The sequence below is a fragment of the Protomyctophum bolini genome, assembly GCF_963924005.1.
Source record: "Protomyctophum bolini genome assembly, chromosome: 14".
Classification (NCBI taxonomy): Eukaryota; Metazoa; Chordata; class Actinopteri; order Myctophiformes; family Myctophidae; genus Protomyctophum; species Protomyctophum bolini.
Genome location: NC_137875.1, coordinates 18,935,881 through 18,955,637, shown reverse-complemented (window position 1 = coordinate 18,955,637; position 19,757 = coordinate 18,935,881). Strand labels below are relative to the sequence as shown.

At 42.0% G+C, this 19,757-nt stretch overlaps 1 protein-coding gene across 1 annotated transcript in view; it reads left to right on the top strand.

The window, feature by feature from the left end:
* itga9 (integrin, alpha 9) overlaps positions 1-19,757 on the top strand; it is a 96,212-nt gene that overhangs the window by 18,997 nt on the left and 57,458 nt on the right. The window contains exons 8-15 of the mRNA XM_080782739.1: positions 168-230; positions 1,218-1,355; positions 4,104-4,209; positions 6,589-6,683; positions 9,717-9,807; positions 10,810-10,855; positions 11,462-11,616; positions 14,895-15,055. Coding sequence (XP_080638865.1) covers positions 168-230; positions 1,218-1,355; positions 4,104-4,209; positions 6,589-6,683; positions 9,717-9,807; positions 10,810-10,855; positions 11,462-11,616; positions 14,895-15,055 — 855 coding nt within the window. The remainder of the gene's footprint in view (positions 1-167; positions 231-1,217; positions 1,356-4,103; positions 4,210-6,588; positions 6,684-9,716; positions 9,808-10,809; positions 10,856-11,461; positions 11,617-14,894; positions 15,056-19,757) is intronic.

The following is a 19,757-nucleotide window of genomic DNA, read 5'->3' as shown; positions in this document are numbered from 1 at the left end:
AAGTAAATCTACTTGGTTACTTAGTTTACACCACTGCTGCTGTTTGGCTTGTCTTGTCATTTGCAGATACGGCCAGGAGGGAGTCAGAGATGTCTGTTTTTGCTCTCTAATGAATTATTCCTCTCTCTCTCTCTCTCTCTCTCTCTCTCTCTACTACTACCACCCAGGTTTACATTTTCAAAATTGACGGTGTATCGTTGGTGAAGAGTTTTCAAGCCTCAGGGAAAATGGTATGAGCTAGCTCGTAATCTATGTTAACAGTGTTTCGGACACAGGAATGTTTCTCAATTTCAATAATACACATGCATTTTCAAGCAGAAGCAATAATATATCCCTCATGTTTTTCTCTGGTGATCCAAATTAATAATGTACGCACATTCTGGACTCCCAATCCCATATGAATGCAACCAAGATAATACTAATAACAATAATGCTAATTATTATTATTATTATTATTATTATTATTATTATTAGTAGTAGTAGTAGTAGTAGTAGTATTGTAATAATACTAATAAAATATATGGTTTGTAACTTTGTATAGTTCTTCTGTGTTAATAATGACAACATACTATTTTAATTTACAGAATAAATAAATACAAAATAGATCAATTGATATGCTATGAATACGGATACCGAATGTAAAATTGGTTGAGCACGTCCTTTTTGTCAAGAATAAAAGAGAATACAATTCTATTATTCTCCCATGAGATTGTACAGTTGGTGCTGGTGGTGATACAGGACAGACATGATGACACACTGATTGTTTGGTCCAGTACGAACCACACTGTTTACATCCAAGTTCAGTGTTTGGCCCATTTAGACCTGAAGAACGCATCTGTGTCGCCTTATAGCTTTTATAAGGCATTATTTTTTACAAAATAGCAGATCTACAAGCTCATAGCGCAGCACCAATGAGCACTATGAGCTTGTAGATCTGCTATTTTTGAAAAATCGTGAAAATGTTGCTCAAATCTTCGAATATTGGTCTAAGATATGAAAAAGGAACAACAAATCAGATTTATTGTGCACAAACTACAGAAGAACTGTGTCTTCAGGGTGTACTGTACGAGGAGGGGGATAATACAAATAATTGGACCTCCTTTTAGTTGGCAAATGTGATCTGACCCCTGTGTGTGTGTGTGTGTGTGTGTGTGTGTGTGTGTGTGTGTGTGTGTGTGTGTGTGTGTGTGTGTGTGTGTGTCTCGCCTTGCTTCCAGATGGGCTCTTACTTTGGCTCCTCATTGTGTGCAGTTGATCTGAACCAGGACGGCCTGTCAGACCTGCTGGTGGGGGCACCCATGCACAGCCAGCTTCGGGACGAGGGCCAGGTGTCTGTGTACCTCAGCCGGGGCAACGTAAGTGGCATCGATAAGGGCTCAGTATACATGGGAACGTGATAGCCATAACTTGACAGTGTATTGTACTGCAGTACACTGGGTGACAGTGGTGGTGGGAGGGGGGGGAAGTACTCACGTTTTTCTTTTGCTTAAACCCATTCAGGACAGGGGGTTACCCCTTTTGGTGTTTTAAGCATTATGTTATACTTTATCTGTTGAAAAAATAGCAGATCTAATCTTTAAAATGTGTGCAAATCTTTGAATATATATTCTGTCACAGTGAATGTTTTTAACTCAATCTTTGCTTCGGGGTGGGTCCCTGGAACTACATATTTTCAGATGGGGGTCCGCGGCCAAATACAGATACTTCTGGGGGTCCTTGACATGAAAAACGTTGAGCAACACTGAGATAGAATAGGTTTATCAGAAAACTGTTAGATTTTTAGCCTCAGTAAACGTATCAATACCGCAATGTAGAAGTACTCCGTTACAAGTAAAATTCCAAATTTTCTTGAGAAAAAGTACAATGGTGTTTGTATGAAAATGTACTTAAAGTACAAAAGAATGCAAGAATGTTTCACCAGAATGCTATGAATGGCACTAGGTGTCGCCTATCATTTCCACATCAGAAATGTGGACATATTTGGGGACCTATTTACGGGTCACAGACAAAGTCTGAGAGAGAAGGATGTCAGGCACCCAGAACTAGAGGCAAGTAAATTGACTCTATGGGAGCCAACCCAGGGCAAAGCCAGGAGGGGAAAGAAGCGTACCACCTACATAGACATACAGCTGATGTGACAGCTTAGCTAACAACACTGCAGAGCTCAAGTACCTGATGTTAGATAGGACATTGTAGAGTGCAGCGATTCAGGAATCCCGAGTTGGTGTTGGCTAGACCTCACCCTCGCAGTAAGTAACTAACTACTAAAGTACAAAAGTCGAGAGCACTCATTATGCAGAATGTCTAATATAACAAGTTTTCAACTGTATAACAATCTTTGAAAATAGCAGATCTACAAGCTCACACGTTGTGGGCTGGTACATCGGCTATGTTCAAATGGCCAAAATGTATAAAGGGCTGAAGTGATTACTGTATGTTTTGTAATAATAATCAAAGTAACTACAGTAGTAACTACATTTCTCAAATAATTGTAGTTGAGTAAAAGTACAATATTTGCCGCTGAAATGTGGAGGAGTAGAAGTAAAAGTACTGAAACTTTGACATACTCAAGTAAAGTACAATTACCTCACACGTTTACTTAAGAAAATGTACTTAATTACTTTCCACCACTGTCAAGGGGTCATTGGGAACGTGATATTATAACTTGGCAGTTTATTGTACTACACAGTCTTTGTAAAGCCTCCACCATTATGGACTCCATACTGTACAGAAGCAGTTCTATCTCTGTCACTCCACTAAATGTGTATTTGCCTTTCTGGATTATACAGACCGCTGAGCTCTGTATATCAGACCATCAGTGTTATGATAATGTTGTTACGATGAAGCAGTGGAACATTATTTGTTTCACTAGTGATATTATTGAAAGTATTAAGATCAGGGCCTGATGTCTCTGAATGTTATACTGTACCTGCAATGAGTTATTGCTGGCATGTTTTCTCTGTACGGTTGGTTGTGTGTGTGTGTGTGTGTGTGTGTGTGTGTGTGTGTGTGTGTGTGTGTGTGTGTGTGTGTGTGTGTGTGTGTGTGTGTGTGTGTGTGTGTGTGTGTGTGTGTGTGTGGATGCAAAGCCAAATTGCTTCCATGGAGGTTGCTGTCATTACTTTGATTTCATCAGAGAATAATATAAAATATCAATATCAGTATCAATAAGCGTTGGACTTATCAAGCCTGTTATTGAGCATAGCGGCCCAGGACGTCATGTTTAAACAACCAAGATAAGAGGCGAATAAATGTAATCACCGGTACGCTTGTGACGGTACAAACATTAGATCCTGGTTGCGTTCAGAATTTAGTGTCGTCTCCCGTCTTTCCACAAAATAATAGAACGTTCTCGATAGTGGGCTTGATAAGAACCCTGCTCGATAAGCCTGATCGATAAGGTGCTTGCTAATAATAATTAACTCCACTAGCCCTCTACTGCACTCTACACCACTCTGAGCCGCTCATCACAACTAGTTCAAAACTACGCAGCCAGAATCCTCACAAACACAAACCGCATACAGTATAACTCCAATATTAGCCGCACTACACTGGCTTCCTATTAAAGCCAAAATTGATTTTAAAATACTTTTAATTACTTTTAAAGCTCTACATGGGCTGGCCCGCTGTATATCGTCGACCTATTGCCTCCTAAAACCAATGTCGGACCTCTCAGGTCCTCCAACAAAGAAATACCCGCGTCCAAGCTGAAAACTAAGGGTGACCGGGCTTTCGCTGTGGTAGCTCCTACCCTATGGAATGCCGTGCCCCTGGCATTGAAAAATGCTGAGTCAGTTGACGGTTTTAAGAGACTCCTAAAGACTAATTTATTCCGTAAATATTTCTCCCATGTCCCTGATTCATTTTTATAGCCCTACTGTATGTCTTTGTTCTGCCTTGTTTGTTTTTGTTCTGCTCATTTATATTGTCACAACTGTATATGTTCCGTGTGTTTTAACCTGCTTCTATTGTTTTTACTGTGTCAATTGTTGCTTCGAAAGGTGCTTTATAAATGTACTTACCGGTACTTACTTACTAGCCTGTCTGTATGATGGCCCCGTCAGGTTTCACATTGTATACTATATTTCTGTTTTTCTCCTCAGGGGGTGATGGAGGAGGCTGGCCTCCTCAACGGTGACAACGCCTATAATGCACACTTTGGAGAATGCATCGCCTCAATCGGAGACATTGATGACGATGGTTATCAAGGTCGGTCTTTACTGACTATTTACAAATCCCTTCTAATGGCTTTATTAATGCCAATATATCGGTAAAATATCTGCCTGTTGGAGTCTGATATGGTCAGGCAGTTCATAGGCTTCACTATTATTAATTCATCGTTTATTTTAATATCAGACCACAGCAATACAATTACAGTAAATGTTGCTATGTTGAGATGGTCTTCCCTGAAGGGATTATCTGCAAATAATGACCCTGTGTGTGTAAAATGACCCATACACAACCACACAGAGTCACACTTTTAAACTGCTCTTGGTCTTTCCTGGCATTCTGTGACATTGGCTCTTAAGACTATAAGGCCTGGCATACGCCTCACACTTGAGAGCTGAGAGACTGCCATCCGTCCCCGTGGACTCGTCTTTGTCTCTGCCGATACGCTCTGAAGCTTGCAGCCTGGCACAGTGTGTCTGGAGCAGTGTTGTTTTTGGCAGCAAATTTCTATTTTGGTTTAGAATAAAACTTAATTTAGTTTTAGTCACATTTTAGTCACCTGTAATGTGTTAGTGTTTGTCCAGTTTTAGTCGACTAAATATCATTAGATTTTAGTCAACTAAATCTACAGTTGATTTAGTCGACTAAAATGTATTTTGGCGGGCCTTGATGCCGTCGAAATGACTGTTTTTACAATTGCTGAAAATAGCTAGCATGCAACCAAGTGTAAAATGACTTATACTGGATCTCTTGTCCCTTCCTAACATTTTAGTCTAGTTTTTCTTTGTTGACGAAATTGTCAGTATATTTAGTCTTAGTTTTAGTCATCATGGCTTAGTTCATGTAGTTTCCATTTAGTTTTCGCCAGTGTAGTCGACGAACATTTCTCGTTTTAGTCGATGAAAACAACACTGGTCTGGAGCATATACTGTACTGTCCTTTGGGTATTATATAACTCATTAGACGTTGTGGTGTGGAGAGAAAGATTTAGACCAGCGTCATAGCTGACATGAATCTGCCTTTTATTTTTTTCTAAAGTAGCTGCTATAATCACATTTTGAAAGAGCTACTCTAGAAATCGTGATGTCGCAAGAACAAATAGCCTGGTTGATTGTAGTCTGTCAAGTAAGTAGATTATACTCTAATTTGCAAATGGAGGCGTGACATTCAAACACTGTTATCCACCACCTCCTTAATACGGTGTGGCGCCGAAGGGTCAGGGGTCTAGAGAGCACTGTTTCCCAATATGTGGGTCGGGGCCCATTTATGGGTCGCGGACCCATTTTTATGGGTCCCTTCATTTTTTTTGGTTTCCTGCATTTTGTTTTTCATTATTATAATTTCAAAACATTTTCAAAAAACATTTTTCCTGAATTATTACCAAATTAAAAGTCATTTGTAGAATAGGTAAATGATGTACAAGATGTTCAACGTGGTGCAAAGCGACGCGTTGTGAGCTTGTAGATTGGCTATTTTCACTAGTTTGGGTCCTGGGGGAAATGTCTATTTTCTCTTTTGGGTCATGGGCTAAAAACCACTGGTCTAGAGAACAGCATTTGTCTGTATCTCTGCATCTATTACTGCATCTCTCTGCCACCACAAAAATATACCAATCACAGTGCAGCTCAAGCTGCCACGTGCTGATGCCTGTGCCAATCGGGCGGAGTTATCAATGTTAGCACACAAAGCCTAGCTTAGCACTTTAGCACATCGTTGGTGATGATATATAAGGGACGCAAGATACATATCACTGTAGCCCAATAATAATATAGGATAGAAATTCTCCCACTGCAATAAGATGTTTTCAATTTAAGATGCAAGCCATTATGTTGGTGGAATCAAGCCAGACAGCGAGATAAGAGCTAATTAATGTACTGTCTATGTTTTTGTTAAATGCACTGAGAATCCATGCCATTATTAGACTCTTCCCCCCCCCTCTCACCTTTTTCTTTTCTTTTTTCCTTACAATAACATAGCCTCCAGCCAAGAAATGTCTTTGTTTAGAAAAGGAAAGTGCATATATGGACTTTCTCCTGAGATGGTATAAGGAGAGGTTGTTTCGTTCCCGTCGTCCAACTCTTTATGGCCTTGTTTCCACTCTCTCAGGTCTTACCGGGTTTTTACAGCCACTGACAACACTTAAAGTGTCTATTAAAGAGAGCTACAGTAACAGCGTGTGTCCCTAGGCACTGACTGGCTTTAAGTAAACACAGGGTTAATGACACGCACACACACACACGGGCACACACACACGTGCAGGCACAAGCTCACGCACACACCCCCACATGTGTGCACAACTGCGCACACACATACACATCTCGGGCTATTATAACCATTTCTATATTAACCACAATTTCAACCTGGCATCGCTGTGTCATAATATTCTAAGTCTGTGTATTGTCCTCTGTTCTTCTGTAGATGTTGCTATAGGCGCTCCGAAAGAGGACGATTACGGCGGCGCAGTCTATATCTACCACGGAGATGCCGCAGGAATCATCAGCAAATACTCTATGGTAAAGATACTGTATGCTTTCTACAGAGAGACACGTCCTGCCAATGGCCCCAGGGCCATAACCTCGATGCTGTTAGATCATGCAAAAAACCACAATGTGATATGAACGACAAGTTCATGAGGTATACCCTCTAGTTACTGTATAGCTTTTCCAGTGGTGGAAAGTAACTAAGTACATTTACCTCTGTACTGTACTACTACTGTAATTTTTAGGTATTTGTACTTTACTTGAGTACTTTCACTTCTACTCCACTAGTAGTAGGGTATTAATTTATGAAAATGAACACAAAAAAAGTAAAAAAAATGGAGCGGTTTCTGCCCGACAGCAACGATCTTACACCCTCCCGGGTGAAACTCCTCACTGTCAGGGGAAACCAAGCTGGCTGGTGATGTCATGTACTGTTCTGTATCAGAGGAGACACATGGGGAACTGGGATTACATGGGGGAATTTACTAAATTGGGCGAGGGGAAAAAATGAAGAATTACAGTTTGAAATTTGTTGAAATTATTATTATTACTTTTTGGTTTTTACACCCAAAAAACCCGAACATTGAACATTCAGTGGATTTTCTGTTGTTTGTAGTTTTCTCTGGATTTTTTGGGTGCAATTGAGCTCAGAAAAGCTAAAATAATTAAGAAAAATTACAAAAACGTTTTGTTTATGTGACTATCACAATCCCTTTAAGTAGGTGCACAGAATTTTCGGCGACATAAAAGGGGTTAAAGGGGCATATTTTTCATTTCATCTCGACTTCAACGAGAGCACTTGTGCGTGTGTGTGTGTGTGTGTGTGTGTGTGTGTGTGTGTGTGTGTGTGTGTGTTGGGACTTGGAAGGAGCAGTTTGCTAGTGGTTGTTGAAACTCATTGAGTAATGTGTGGTGAGGACCCAGGTGGCCGTGTAACGGTTGTAACCCTGGGGAATAGATTTTCCACCCACATAAGTCGGCACGAGGAGCAAGCAGTTTCTTCACAAGCTTGTTTTCATTAGTGACTACAAAGCCATCTCCATGCTGAAAACCAGATATCTTATTCTTAAGCTCCCACATACAGCAGTCCATCATCGCTACTGAGATATTCTGTGTTAAAAGGCGGTATAGTCTCCCTTCTAACGGCAACGACCTCATTTTTATTGAGGGATTTACCGAACAGAACGTGGTCCGTCTTGGTATAGCGTCGTACAGCGGAGGCATTATGTGTTGTAAGACATGGGGGGCACTGACAGATCAGTGTGTGTTACTGATGGAAGCAATATGTCTGTTAAGCTTTCATTCATTGGTTGTATGGTGAATTGGTGATCTATTCTTCACCTAAAAGTAGCCGATGTACAAGCTCACAACGTATCGTGTTTGACACGTTGTGAGCTTGTAGACCGGCTGTCTGGCTATTTTTTTGCTCTTGTGTGTACGATGAAGTACGTATACAGGGTGTAAGAGCCATATTTGATTCATATTATTTCATGGTCATAAGGCCAATGCTGAAGAAGGCAGTACTATCTGTCTCTGTGTTCTCATTAAATGTATGCATTGGCAGCTATGAGTGTGCGGCTATGAGTGTGTGGCTATATTATTATTTTCACTCAGCAAGGCCAATGCTGGCCAGGTACTTAATGTGGTGTCAATCAAGCGCATGTGTTGTTGATTGAGAAGAAGCAAACAGTTGTCGACTGCTCTGTGACTGATCAAGAGTTGGTGGACTGTATGTTTTGTCCTCAATATTTTGTAACCCTAAGAGTGAGTGACAGGACAATTTTTGTTGGAGAAAATTAATAATTTTATTATGAACTTTATGACTCGTTTTTCAAGGGCACACGTCTAAACAATCATGCCTGTCAGTAACCAACCAGTAGGTAAAATACTTCTACTTTGCCACTACAAAGGGCTTTAGGTGGATAATGTGTTATGTTATGTCGCTAAATCTTTGAGTCTCATGATAGCGATGTTAGAGCTATAGATTATGGACTTGAAGGAGCATAGCGGTGGTCTGGCATGTTTAGCCCATTGACTACGACTTACAGTATACTCAACATTACTGCTGACCGTTTTCCATAACACATCGCCATGTTTCCTTTTATTTACTATGAAACTACTGGTTTCCATTCATTTCTGTACAGTGCGAACTGCGAAGACTTAAAACTTAAAACTTTAGGTTAACCTAAAAATGTTACGGTAGTCCATAGAAGTCCACGACTTATATACCACACAATGATAGCGTGGCACGAAATGACTCGCTATGCGCTTGTATGCTATTTTTGAAACGACAAAGTATAAAATATGTCTATTGCTTCATTAGGGCGATACAATACGATTCAATGATTTCAAATCGATAACTATTTAGCAAAGACGTTAAATCTGTGTGAAACATGTGGATAGTGCAGGTTTTTTAAGGGAAAATGTATGAATGTGGATATAAATAAGTAAACATAGTGATTCTCCAGCAAATACATAGACATTATCAGGGCCAGCACGCATGCGTCGTCAAAATTCAAAATGCGCTGTCAATCAAGCGCCGGGAAGCTTCTGAGTACCAACAAGGTAGTTACACCCCTAGTTACAGTAATTACACGGCCAGCAATGCTAAAATGTAGTACTGTATATTGTATAAGTACGATTATGAGGTACTTTAACTTTACTGGAATATTTCAAATCTTCAGTACTTTTACTTCTACTCCACTACATTTCAGAGGCAAATATATTTCCACTACACTACAATTATTTGAATACTTTGGTTACAAGTTACTTTGTAGATTTAGATCATTATTACAAAACATATATTACCCATTTCAGCCTATACACTTCCGCTATTTTCAAACGATTTTGAAACTATTTAGAAAACTTGTGAACGGCCTATGGGACATTCTGCATAATGAGTACTTTCTACTTTTGGCACTCTAAGTACATTTTCATGCCAATGCATACAGTATGTCCTTTTACTCAAGTAAATTCCAGAGTATTTCTACATTTTTGTATTGATGATGGTACATTTTTCTTGAGTAAAAACATGTGAGTACTTTTTCCACCGCTTGGTTGTTGCAGAGGCTGTCTGGACGAAGCGTGAACCCTGGCCTGCAGATGTTCGGCCAGTCCATCTCTGGCAATGTGGACATGGATGGCAACGGATACGCCGGTAATCATTTTTTTTTACTTCCCAAAACAGCATGCATGCAACGTCTGGTTATGTAAAAAATGAACACATCCAAGAGGAGGTTAATTTAATGTTCGGTTTCATATTTGATCCCCACATGGTTCTCAGTGTAATAGTGGTGAGACAGGCCTCGTGATGCAGTCAGAAGCATCTTGTTTACTGCATTCCACAGTGGACATTCAGTCTTCAGCCAGCATAACGTCTTAACCCATTAAGACCGGGGAACGCTTCATGCGTCGCCTCATAGCCTTTAACCACTTCAACCGTTATTTTTAAACTCTTAGCTGTTGAAAAATAGATCTACAAGCGTGGCACTCTACGAGCTTGTCTTTGCAAATCTTTGAATGTATATTCTTTCACAGAAAGCTATGGGCCGCAGTGTGAAAGTCCTCTGTGCATTGTTACGCTTATTCATTACAGGTGTCAAAGTGTGAAAAATCTGATGTACTAACATTTGCTTTTGATATGTACTTTTGCACTGTTGATTTTGTCGACTAATGCGATGACGACAAATGTTCGTCGACTACCTTTTTTCACTGACTAAAACTAAATGGAAACTAAATTAAGACTAAGCTATGATGACTAAGACTAAACATATTGACAATTTCGTCATCAAATTAAAACTAGACTAAAATGTTAGGAAGGGACTAGTGGACTGGGATCCAGTATAAGTAAAAGACACAAGTCATTTTACACTTGGTTGCATGCTGAAAATAGCCGATCTACAAGCTCACAACGTGTCACGCTGTGACGCAAGCTTGTAGTAATATTGTAGATCGGCTATCGCAAGTGTAAAATCAGCCATTACGAAGGCATCAAGGCCCTCCAAAATACCTTTTAGTAGACTAAATCAACTGCAGATTTAGTCGACTAAAATCGTATGATATTTAGTTGACTAAAACTAGACTAACACTAAAACATTCCAGGTGACTAAAATTAAATACCATTTTACCATTTTGCTTTGTTTTGTTTGTTTTCTTACAGATGTCACTATTGGAGCTTTCATGTCGGATAGTGTGGTGCTGTTGAGGTGAGTAAAGGTAGTCTGGAAGGTGGGGGGGGGGGACCGTTTGCACCGAGTAAAACTACTATTGTGTGTGTGTGTGTGTGTGTGTGTGTGTGTGTGTGTGTGTGTGTGTGTGTGTGTGTGTGTGTGTGTGTGTGTGTGTGTGTGTGTGTGTGTGGCCCTGGGTTGGACGATTAGCCGAGTTACATTTAATAATGCACAGGTTACCAAAGATGTCAAAACGAGTTATGATAAATTAGCCTTAATCCAGAGTTTGAAAAAAATATTTTTCACCTGTTTTTTAGCATCCACTAGGATCCATGGAATAAACAGCCAAAATCCGCAATCATCCGTTCACACACACGTGCAGACAGACTATAGTCAGTTTATGGCTCAGGAGAAAAAGTACGATGTTCGGGGCTTGATTAAACATTCATTCGAGATTGCGCTAATACAAACACCGATCCGATGGACACAACAGATATCTGTGGCTGCCACGGAATGGCCGACTTTCACTTCCGGTTTAAACGGCAGAAAACAAGAGCCCGTCTTCTCTGCTTATTTCGTTCATCTGTCTGGCACTTTCTGCCTACCTTTAATGTCCTGTGTCTCCCATGTTTGTGTGTGCAGGACGCGTCCTGTGATCACGGTGGTCGCCACCATCCTGCTGCCAGCGTCCATCAACATCTCCGTGCCTCACTGCCACGAGGGCCCGCAGAACCTCAACTGCTTCAACGTCACCGCCTGCCTCAGCTTCCACGGAAGACAGGTGCCCGGACAGATAGGTGAGTACTACTAGTGGTAGTGGTGAAGACAGGTGTCCAGACAGATAGGTGAGTACTACTAGTGGTAGTGGTGAAGACAGGTGTCCAGACAGATAGGTGAGTACTACTAGTGGTAGTGGTGAAGACAGGTGTCCAGACAGATAGGTGAGTACTACTAGTGGTAGTGGTGAAGACGGGTGTCCAGACAGATAGGTGAGTGCTACTAGTGGTAGTGGTGAAGACAGGTGTCCAGACAGATAGGTGAGTACTACTAGTGGTAGTGGTGAAGACAGGTGTCCAGACAGATAGGTGAGTACTACTAGTGGTAGTGGTGAAGACGGGTGTCCAGACAGATAGGTGAGTGCTACTAGTGGTAGTGGTGAAGACAGGTGTCCAGACAGATAGGTGAGTACTACTAGTGGTAGTGGTGAAGACAGGTGTCCAGACAGATAGGTGAGTACTACTAGTGGTAGTGGTGAAGACAGGTGCCCAGACAGATAGGTGAGTAGTGAGTACTGTCTAGTAGTGGTGAAATTCCTCTAAATAAATACATTTAGAAATTCCTTGAAATAAATAAATAAAAATCACACCCGTGTGAAGTGAGTGAATCTTATCATCGTACATCATCATACCTCATTCCGGCCAATCAGAATTTGCGCCCTCACCTTCGTCTTCAATGTTTGTGTTATGCAATGTTTGTGTGTGTACACGAACGAACACCCAAAATGATCAATTCATTGGGGTTTGTGTAGGACAAAGTTTGTGCACATACACCGAAAGATGGACATCCTCTACAAGGGCCTTAAATCTTCTCAGAATTTGATTAATGGTTACTCAAAACACTAAGCAAAATGTGATCATCATACTGGAGGGAATGAACAGTTCCCAGACAGCGGGTGGGCATGGCTATAATAACCTCTGGACACAGTGTCTGACTATACACTGTATTTATAGCCTCGATACTTACTAGTTAGTTAGCCTTCGGCCTCTGCTCTCTGTCTGGCCAGTGGGTGTATAGTCAGTCAGTCAGTCAGTCAGTCAGTGTTGTAGTGGGTGAGTGTTGGGGTGTGGTCCTGCCTGCAGTGTTTGGGTGTGTCTGTTGCACATGCAAGGCACCCCCAGGGGAGCCAGACTGACGTTACATAATGAATAAGTTCTGGCCGGCAGGAATAAAGCCCCTCTGTTTGGCTACCTGGCACCCGCCGTGGAAAGCGGCCGCGCCTCCTCCTGTTTCGGGCGCCTCCCCACAATGAAACGCTCCTTTGCACTCCAGCCGGAGTGAGTGAGTGAGGTCATGGCGTTTTCCCTCTGTTGTAAACGGAGCAATATAGTCCCCTTTTGGTCCGACCGGGGTTGTGTGTGTTTGTCACCCCCTCCCACTGTTTTACCAGCGTGACACCCTCTTGAAGCAATTACTACACACTGAAGCTGATTCATTCAGCTCGGCTTGGATTTCAAATGACCAGAAAGCCCATATATGGGCTTGTCAGAGAATGATAACCTCATGTGTGTGATTTGTCAGATGGAGTGGAGCTCTGTTTTAAGCGGAGCAGATCAAAGACAGTTTTTTTCTTTTTTTTTCCACAGAGTTACTAATGCAGTATCTATCAACAAGGAATTCATTTATTTTATGGATGAATCGCCCTGTGACGTCTGTATAAACAGGATGTTTTCACGAACAGTGTTGTCATTTCAGCAGGACTTCCCATAAAAAAAGGAGCAAACACCTAGATAGATATATACTTTTTTCTTCTTTGCTGGTTTGTAACAGTGTGTGTAATGTTTTTCTGTTATGACTACTGGGAAGAAAATGTTATATGTTTTTAATCTTGTTGTTGTGTGAGGTTCCGATAATTGTTTGGCTTGAAAATGGTCTAAGATTAACACGAAATTAGAAAATTGGTTTTGTGGTGACAGCGATAAAACCATGAGAAAAATGCCTCCAATGTCAAAGTATTGCAAGTCATTGCGGCAAGCCATTTTGCCATACTTGGTAACTCATCACATCACCTTAAATCAACTCAAACAACATCCTTGTGTGTGTATACTAACACAAGAAGCCAGAACTATCACACATTGCGGTCGTCTCGTGACTCATATTTATTTCACATTTGACTGTGTTATTGTATCTAATGCTTTGGTGGTAATTTTCTAGTAAAACCAAACTATGCCGCCTTCTTGGGGTTACAGTTTGGCCAAAGAACTATTATTTCAAATTCATAAATAATCCCAAAGGAGAGGTATGGGCTACTACTATACAATGACTCAGCGGAGAAAGTCAACCGTAACCCAAGGGCCGTTCACACCAAAGCACCATAACATCAACGATATGACTTTCTATATTGGAATGTTCACCATTGTCACCAAATGACATATCTTTATAGTTATCATTACTAGACTGGTGCCCGGCTGTAGAGCACCGGGTCGGTAACGATGGAAGTTGGAGTCAGATCCATGGCTATGCAATACCCGTTGTATACCCGTTCCACCCATCTGTCTGTGTCCCCTTTATGCCCATATATGGAGATTTCTGCCCATATATGGAGATCTAAGGGCCGTAGCGGGGACATTCTCTTGAGTTGAGTGTACAGGGTTACTTTCCGGGCCTGTCGAGAACTCGCGGCTGCAATAATAACTTTAGGGCAGGCCCGTCTAGAGTTTGAATGGACAGGTATCAGTCAAAAGAGGGACATCGAAGAGGAAGGATGGATGGGGAAGGATCGACATATGGAATGTCAGAACAGGTTCTGACATATATCCATATATGGAGATCGAAGGGTTTGAGCCGGTTTGAGGTCAGACGTAGAGTTGCTGGCCAATATTGATGACATCAGAGATCTCCATATATAGGCTTAATTGCGACAGCAGGTCATATATACTATGATATCAGGGATCTCCATCCCTGATGATGTCACGGGATGTCACGAGACCTGGGTTACCATATATGGGGGCTTTCCCATGTACAGTATGAGGATTTTGAGTGACTGACTGACTGTAGTAAATAGAAATGTAGAATGTAGAAATGTAGTAAATATGACCTGCTGTACAGTCTTTGTTGACCGGGGTCCCCCAGGGGGTCTGTCTTTGCCCCCCTCCTACTTTCCCTTTACACCAAATCTACATTTTGATGCCAATACTTTTGTACTTTTACTCAAGTACATTTTGAATCCTGGACTTTTCCTCGTAATGGGAGTAGGTCTACATTGCAGTATTGATACTTTCACTTTACTTAAGTGAAACAATTGAGTAGGCCTACTGTTTCCGCCACTGATTAATCCGCCTGTCGTGTCTCTTTTCAGAGTTGATGTACAACCTGACAGCGGATGTGGATAAGAGACAGAAGACCCAGGCTTCCAGGGTCTACTTCTCCCAGAATGGAGGCCAGGTCAGCTTTCTGAGCCACCAGCTCAGCCTGGAGATCCACCGCGAGCAGTGCCAGCAGTACACTGCCTACGTCAAGGTACGTTGCTCACAAGGTGTGTGTGTGTGTGTGTGTGTGTGTGTGCGAGCGTCAATAGAGTGCAGAGAAGTCCCGACGTCACTCGCTCATCCCCTGGTTTGTGGAAGTATAATTTCTCTATGGAGAATAGCATTGGGTCGTCTTAAAATCGTCTCATATAATAATTGTGGTCCAAAAATAAACAAACTGTCTCTGCGATATTGTCGGGGAGGTGTCTCTGTATCGTTTGAACTGTATTTGAGCGAAAATTTAACTAATTCGGCAGCAGTAACATTAGTGTTTTCTCGCAGTCAGTTGATTCTTCATATCCATATGAGTGAAACCGCCGGGATGATTTGTTTATTTTTAAAACACAGTTCTTATAATATGGCGATCTAAGATCCCTCTATGGGGATTAGAATACAAATAGAACACAGTTCTTATCTGAGGGGATCTAAGATCCCTCTATGGGGATTAGAATACAAATACAAAAATACACGAACCTGTGGAAATAGCGCCCTCTAGCAATATTGACGACAGACTTTGGTGCTCTATAGTGCATCCATGTAGAGCCATTGTCCAAAGTGCTTCACAGTGTACAGACTTGTAAATCATGCGTGACGCCAAGCTGCTCAGTAGAGCAGTTAGGGGTTCAGTGTCTGGCTCAAGAACCCTTTGACATTAAGCCAGGTGGAGCAGAGAATGTACCTCCTTAGCCACAGTGGCCTAGTGGCCTGTATTAAGTGTCTTGCCTTCCTGCTGTGTGTGCGTGCGTGCGTGCGTGCGCGTGTGCGTGTGTGTGTGTGTGTGTGTGTGCGTGTGTGTGTGTGTGTGTGTGTGTGTGTGTGTGTGTGTGTAGAACCTCCCCGAACCACCTAAGCGAATAAGCAGCGTGCATGCTTTCTCATGGCATACGGTGCATATCCACTATTCCACTCTGTGATGTTGAGTGATAGGAGACGTCATTTGCTGCTGCATGTGTTTTGCTTGGAGAAACACAAATCATTTGTAAATTGCTGATAACGGGATGCAGGAATTAAAAATGCAGGAAACAAAACAAAAATTAAAGGAACCCTACAAATGTGTCCCGACCCATAAATGGGTCCCGACCCACTGTTTGGGAAACAGTCCTCTGTAATTCCTGAAAATGTGTTGCTCTGTGCTGTGCGTCTGTGCGTTCCCACACCGTTATGTGTGTCCCTGCAGGAATATATATGCACAGAGACGGGAAACAGAGTATCCTTTGTCGTCGCATATAGTTACTCTATTGTGTCCTGTGAGCTTTTTAAGCCATGTAATGTTAGCAGCAGGCTGGCTCCAGGTCGTGAGGGCATCGTCGGTCGGTGGGTGGGTGGGTGGGTCTCACCTCTCCCGGCGTGGAAGGCCCACCACCTCCCTGATCCCGTTAAATTCACTGGACATTCCGGGGAAGTGCACCCTGCGGGCGCTTTCACCGCGGGAGGCTGTCAGCAGCCATGCAGAGTGACGGGAGCTGCCATTATTACCATGCCTTCCTCTCTATGCATTTAACCACTTTCAACCTGGTGTCCTTACATTTTGGGCATGTATAGCTACAATCTGTTAGTTGACCCGGAATTTGAACCCAGGCCTCCCACACGAGGACAGGCCAAACGTCTACCTACGATAACCTTGAGGCAGAAATACTTCTGAGTAAGTTGTCCTATACCCAACATGTCTCAATGGAGGAAGAGTAGAGAGATCACTGCAGATGAGCTGGTTAGGTTGTTAAAATACGATTAAAATAACATTTATTCGTTATTACAATAAGCATTGCATAAGTGGTTAACCATGTTGAACTGGCCACTCACTACCATGAGTAGAATGTCACACAGAGCAGTTGTAGCAATAAACCCCGTCATCCATCATATTGCATGGAGCACACTTGTCGAGGATTACCTGGTGATGTGTGGCATGTGTTTATCCAGCAAACCTGAAGCGAAGCTGGATGGTTTCGCTGGCCTAAACTCATTAGTAAATATTATAGCACTTAACGTTTCTTTTCCTTCTCCCACCAGCTTTCACTGCATTGGTACACTAAAACGTGAGATAAATCATGCAACGTGTGTTTTCTGTGTGCAGTAAATCTGCAACGCAAAACATTTCAGGCCTAACTAAAACATCTTCACGTTTCTGGGTGGGCAAGCAGCTAATTACCACTCACATATGGCGCCTAGCTGCCACGCAAACCGTGAGGCATCTCTTCCTCGTCTGTGCTTTAATGTTACAGTGAGATAAACACACTTTAAATGAGGTAAGGAGACCCATCCGTCACATTATTATTTAAAGGCCCTCTGTAGCTGTTACTTAGTTCAATCACTAATCTGCTAAATTACAATTTAGCATATTGTATGTTATGACGTTCCATTATTATTTGTAGACACATGTACAGCAACTTCTTAAGTCACTCTTTGGAGATTCTGTTGGAGAACAATCTAAGGAGACTTCTGGAAGGAGCTGTTCTGTTGCTTGCATGATGAGGCACACATGTGGTGGCCGTTTGATAAAAACCAAGCATCCATGCCAGTACTTAGTTAGGATTGATGTGATATCTTTTCTGTTCTGTTTATTGTGGTGATCACTACACTGTTTGAGGCCATGGTTTCCCTTCTGTTTAGCACCAAAAAGACCTGTGTATAACCACCACAATTCAAGACCCATGGTCTCCCACATGGAAAACCAAATCTACCTCTCATCCAATCAGGAATCCCCCCGCCCCCAGACAGATATTATTAGCAGTGGTAGAAGCCGGTACTGCACTTATTAGAGAACTTACAGTAACCGCTTCAGCCCTATATACATTTCGACCATTTGATGCGAGGCATTCAAAAGATTTTTATATATTTTGAAAACTTGTGAAATATGGGACATACTGCATAATGAGTACTTTCTAGTTTTGGTACTTTAAGTACATTTACTTAAGTACTTTAGTACTTCGGCTGAAATGTATATATAGGACTGACGTGGCTAATGTATGTTTTGTAATGACAATGAGTAAAAGTACAATATTTGCCTCTGAAATGTAGTGGAAGTAAAAGTACAGAAGATGTAACATACCCAAGTAAAGTACAAATACCTTAAAAATTGTACTTAAAAGTACAGTACTTTAAGTACAGTACTGTAGTTACATTCCACCACTGGCGTAGCGGCAGTCGTAGCCACACCAGTGGCAGCGCAGCAGTGCCAAGACTGCAGCTGACTGCAGCCGCAGCCAGACTGTTTAGAACTTTCAGTGACTTTTAGGTATACATATGATTTAGGAAAAGTAAAGGGAACAAAGATTATCCGCGCCCGCTCGCCCCAACGGCCTTTGTGTTTATCACAATATGTGTTTTTGGTCTGAGCCTAGTAGTCGGGAGAACAGCTGGATCCGAATCATCATAATCAGAAGTGATCTGGCTCCTATGCTCTGGAAGAGAGAGGGGTCTCGTCTGTTTGGTAAATCTCATCATTTATCTTGCTCATGTGTCGACTGCCCACATGAGTCCTCCCCGTTCCCTTGGAAGAGGTATGCTAATGGAAACCAGCTGGTGCCCGACTGTATCCTCAGGGGAAGCCTGCACCACCCCCCACCCCCTCCACCCATGTCCCTGCTCACACACACATGATAGTGAAAATGCTGTGTAGGGTAGGCTGTGGCGACGCAGCAGGGTGCCGGGCTGCTGTTGTGTGAACTGGAACTCCGCGCTGGCTATATGGAAACCCTGTGTGTCAGGGCTGATTGCTTTCGCCCCTGATGCATGAGTGCCCGTGGAAGCAGTCCATGAACTATTCTGAGCCTCCACTCTTAACGTTCGTTGATGGCTCTCGTACACTGACCATTTGTCGACCCTGCCCGGGTTGATCATATAAATCAAGCACACCCAAAAAGGCAGTTGACTCCTATAAGTAGAGAGCTTAATTGAGCGCACTTAAAGTTTGATTTTGTTCCATGTAAATGGACCAACAGGACCGGAAAGGAAAGGGTGGGTTCTTCTTCCTTAACATGTGAAATCTGTACTAGAAATATGGAATATTTTGTCACAAAATCACATATTTCTTTCCACCGCACAAGAAGTGCACCCTGAAAACAGAGCACAGAAGTTAATAGTTCAATCATAATATTGTTTTCGAGTAATTCCGCCGAAAATTATGTAAGTCACCCCTTTGTTGATCACTGATGTATTTGTTGGCAGAGGCTGCAGAATAACATACCAGGACTCCAGATGGTCTTTGTTTGGTTATTTTTAGCAAAAATAAACGGCACATAGTGTTTTACTACAGTTGCGCCTCATGTTTAAAGAGGGAAAACAGCCCATACCATGATGACTGTTGAATGATTGGAGTTCAAATGACCAGAAAGATGTGTGTGTGAGATGGTAGATGTGAGTAAAGCAGCATTTAAGTGTACCTTTACTGAAATTCTTGAGTCATACCGTATGTATTATAATAATTATTGTTCAGCAATCTTGCGTAATTGGCACATTGTCTGTATTCATTGTTTCTCAGACAACCCACGCAATAAACCCCTCAGTGTTCATTTAGGATTTTACTGTACACTTGTGAAAACGCTCATATTTCTAACATCATGCAAGTGCCGCTGGATGCTTCAGTCATTTGGTTTGGGTCATATCCAACACAACTGAGAAATACTTTTACATTGACAAATGTACTTCATTCCAGTTGTAGAAAGTAACTAGATAAGTACTGTACTTAATTACAATTT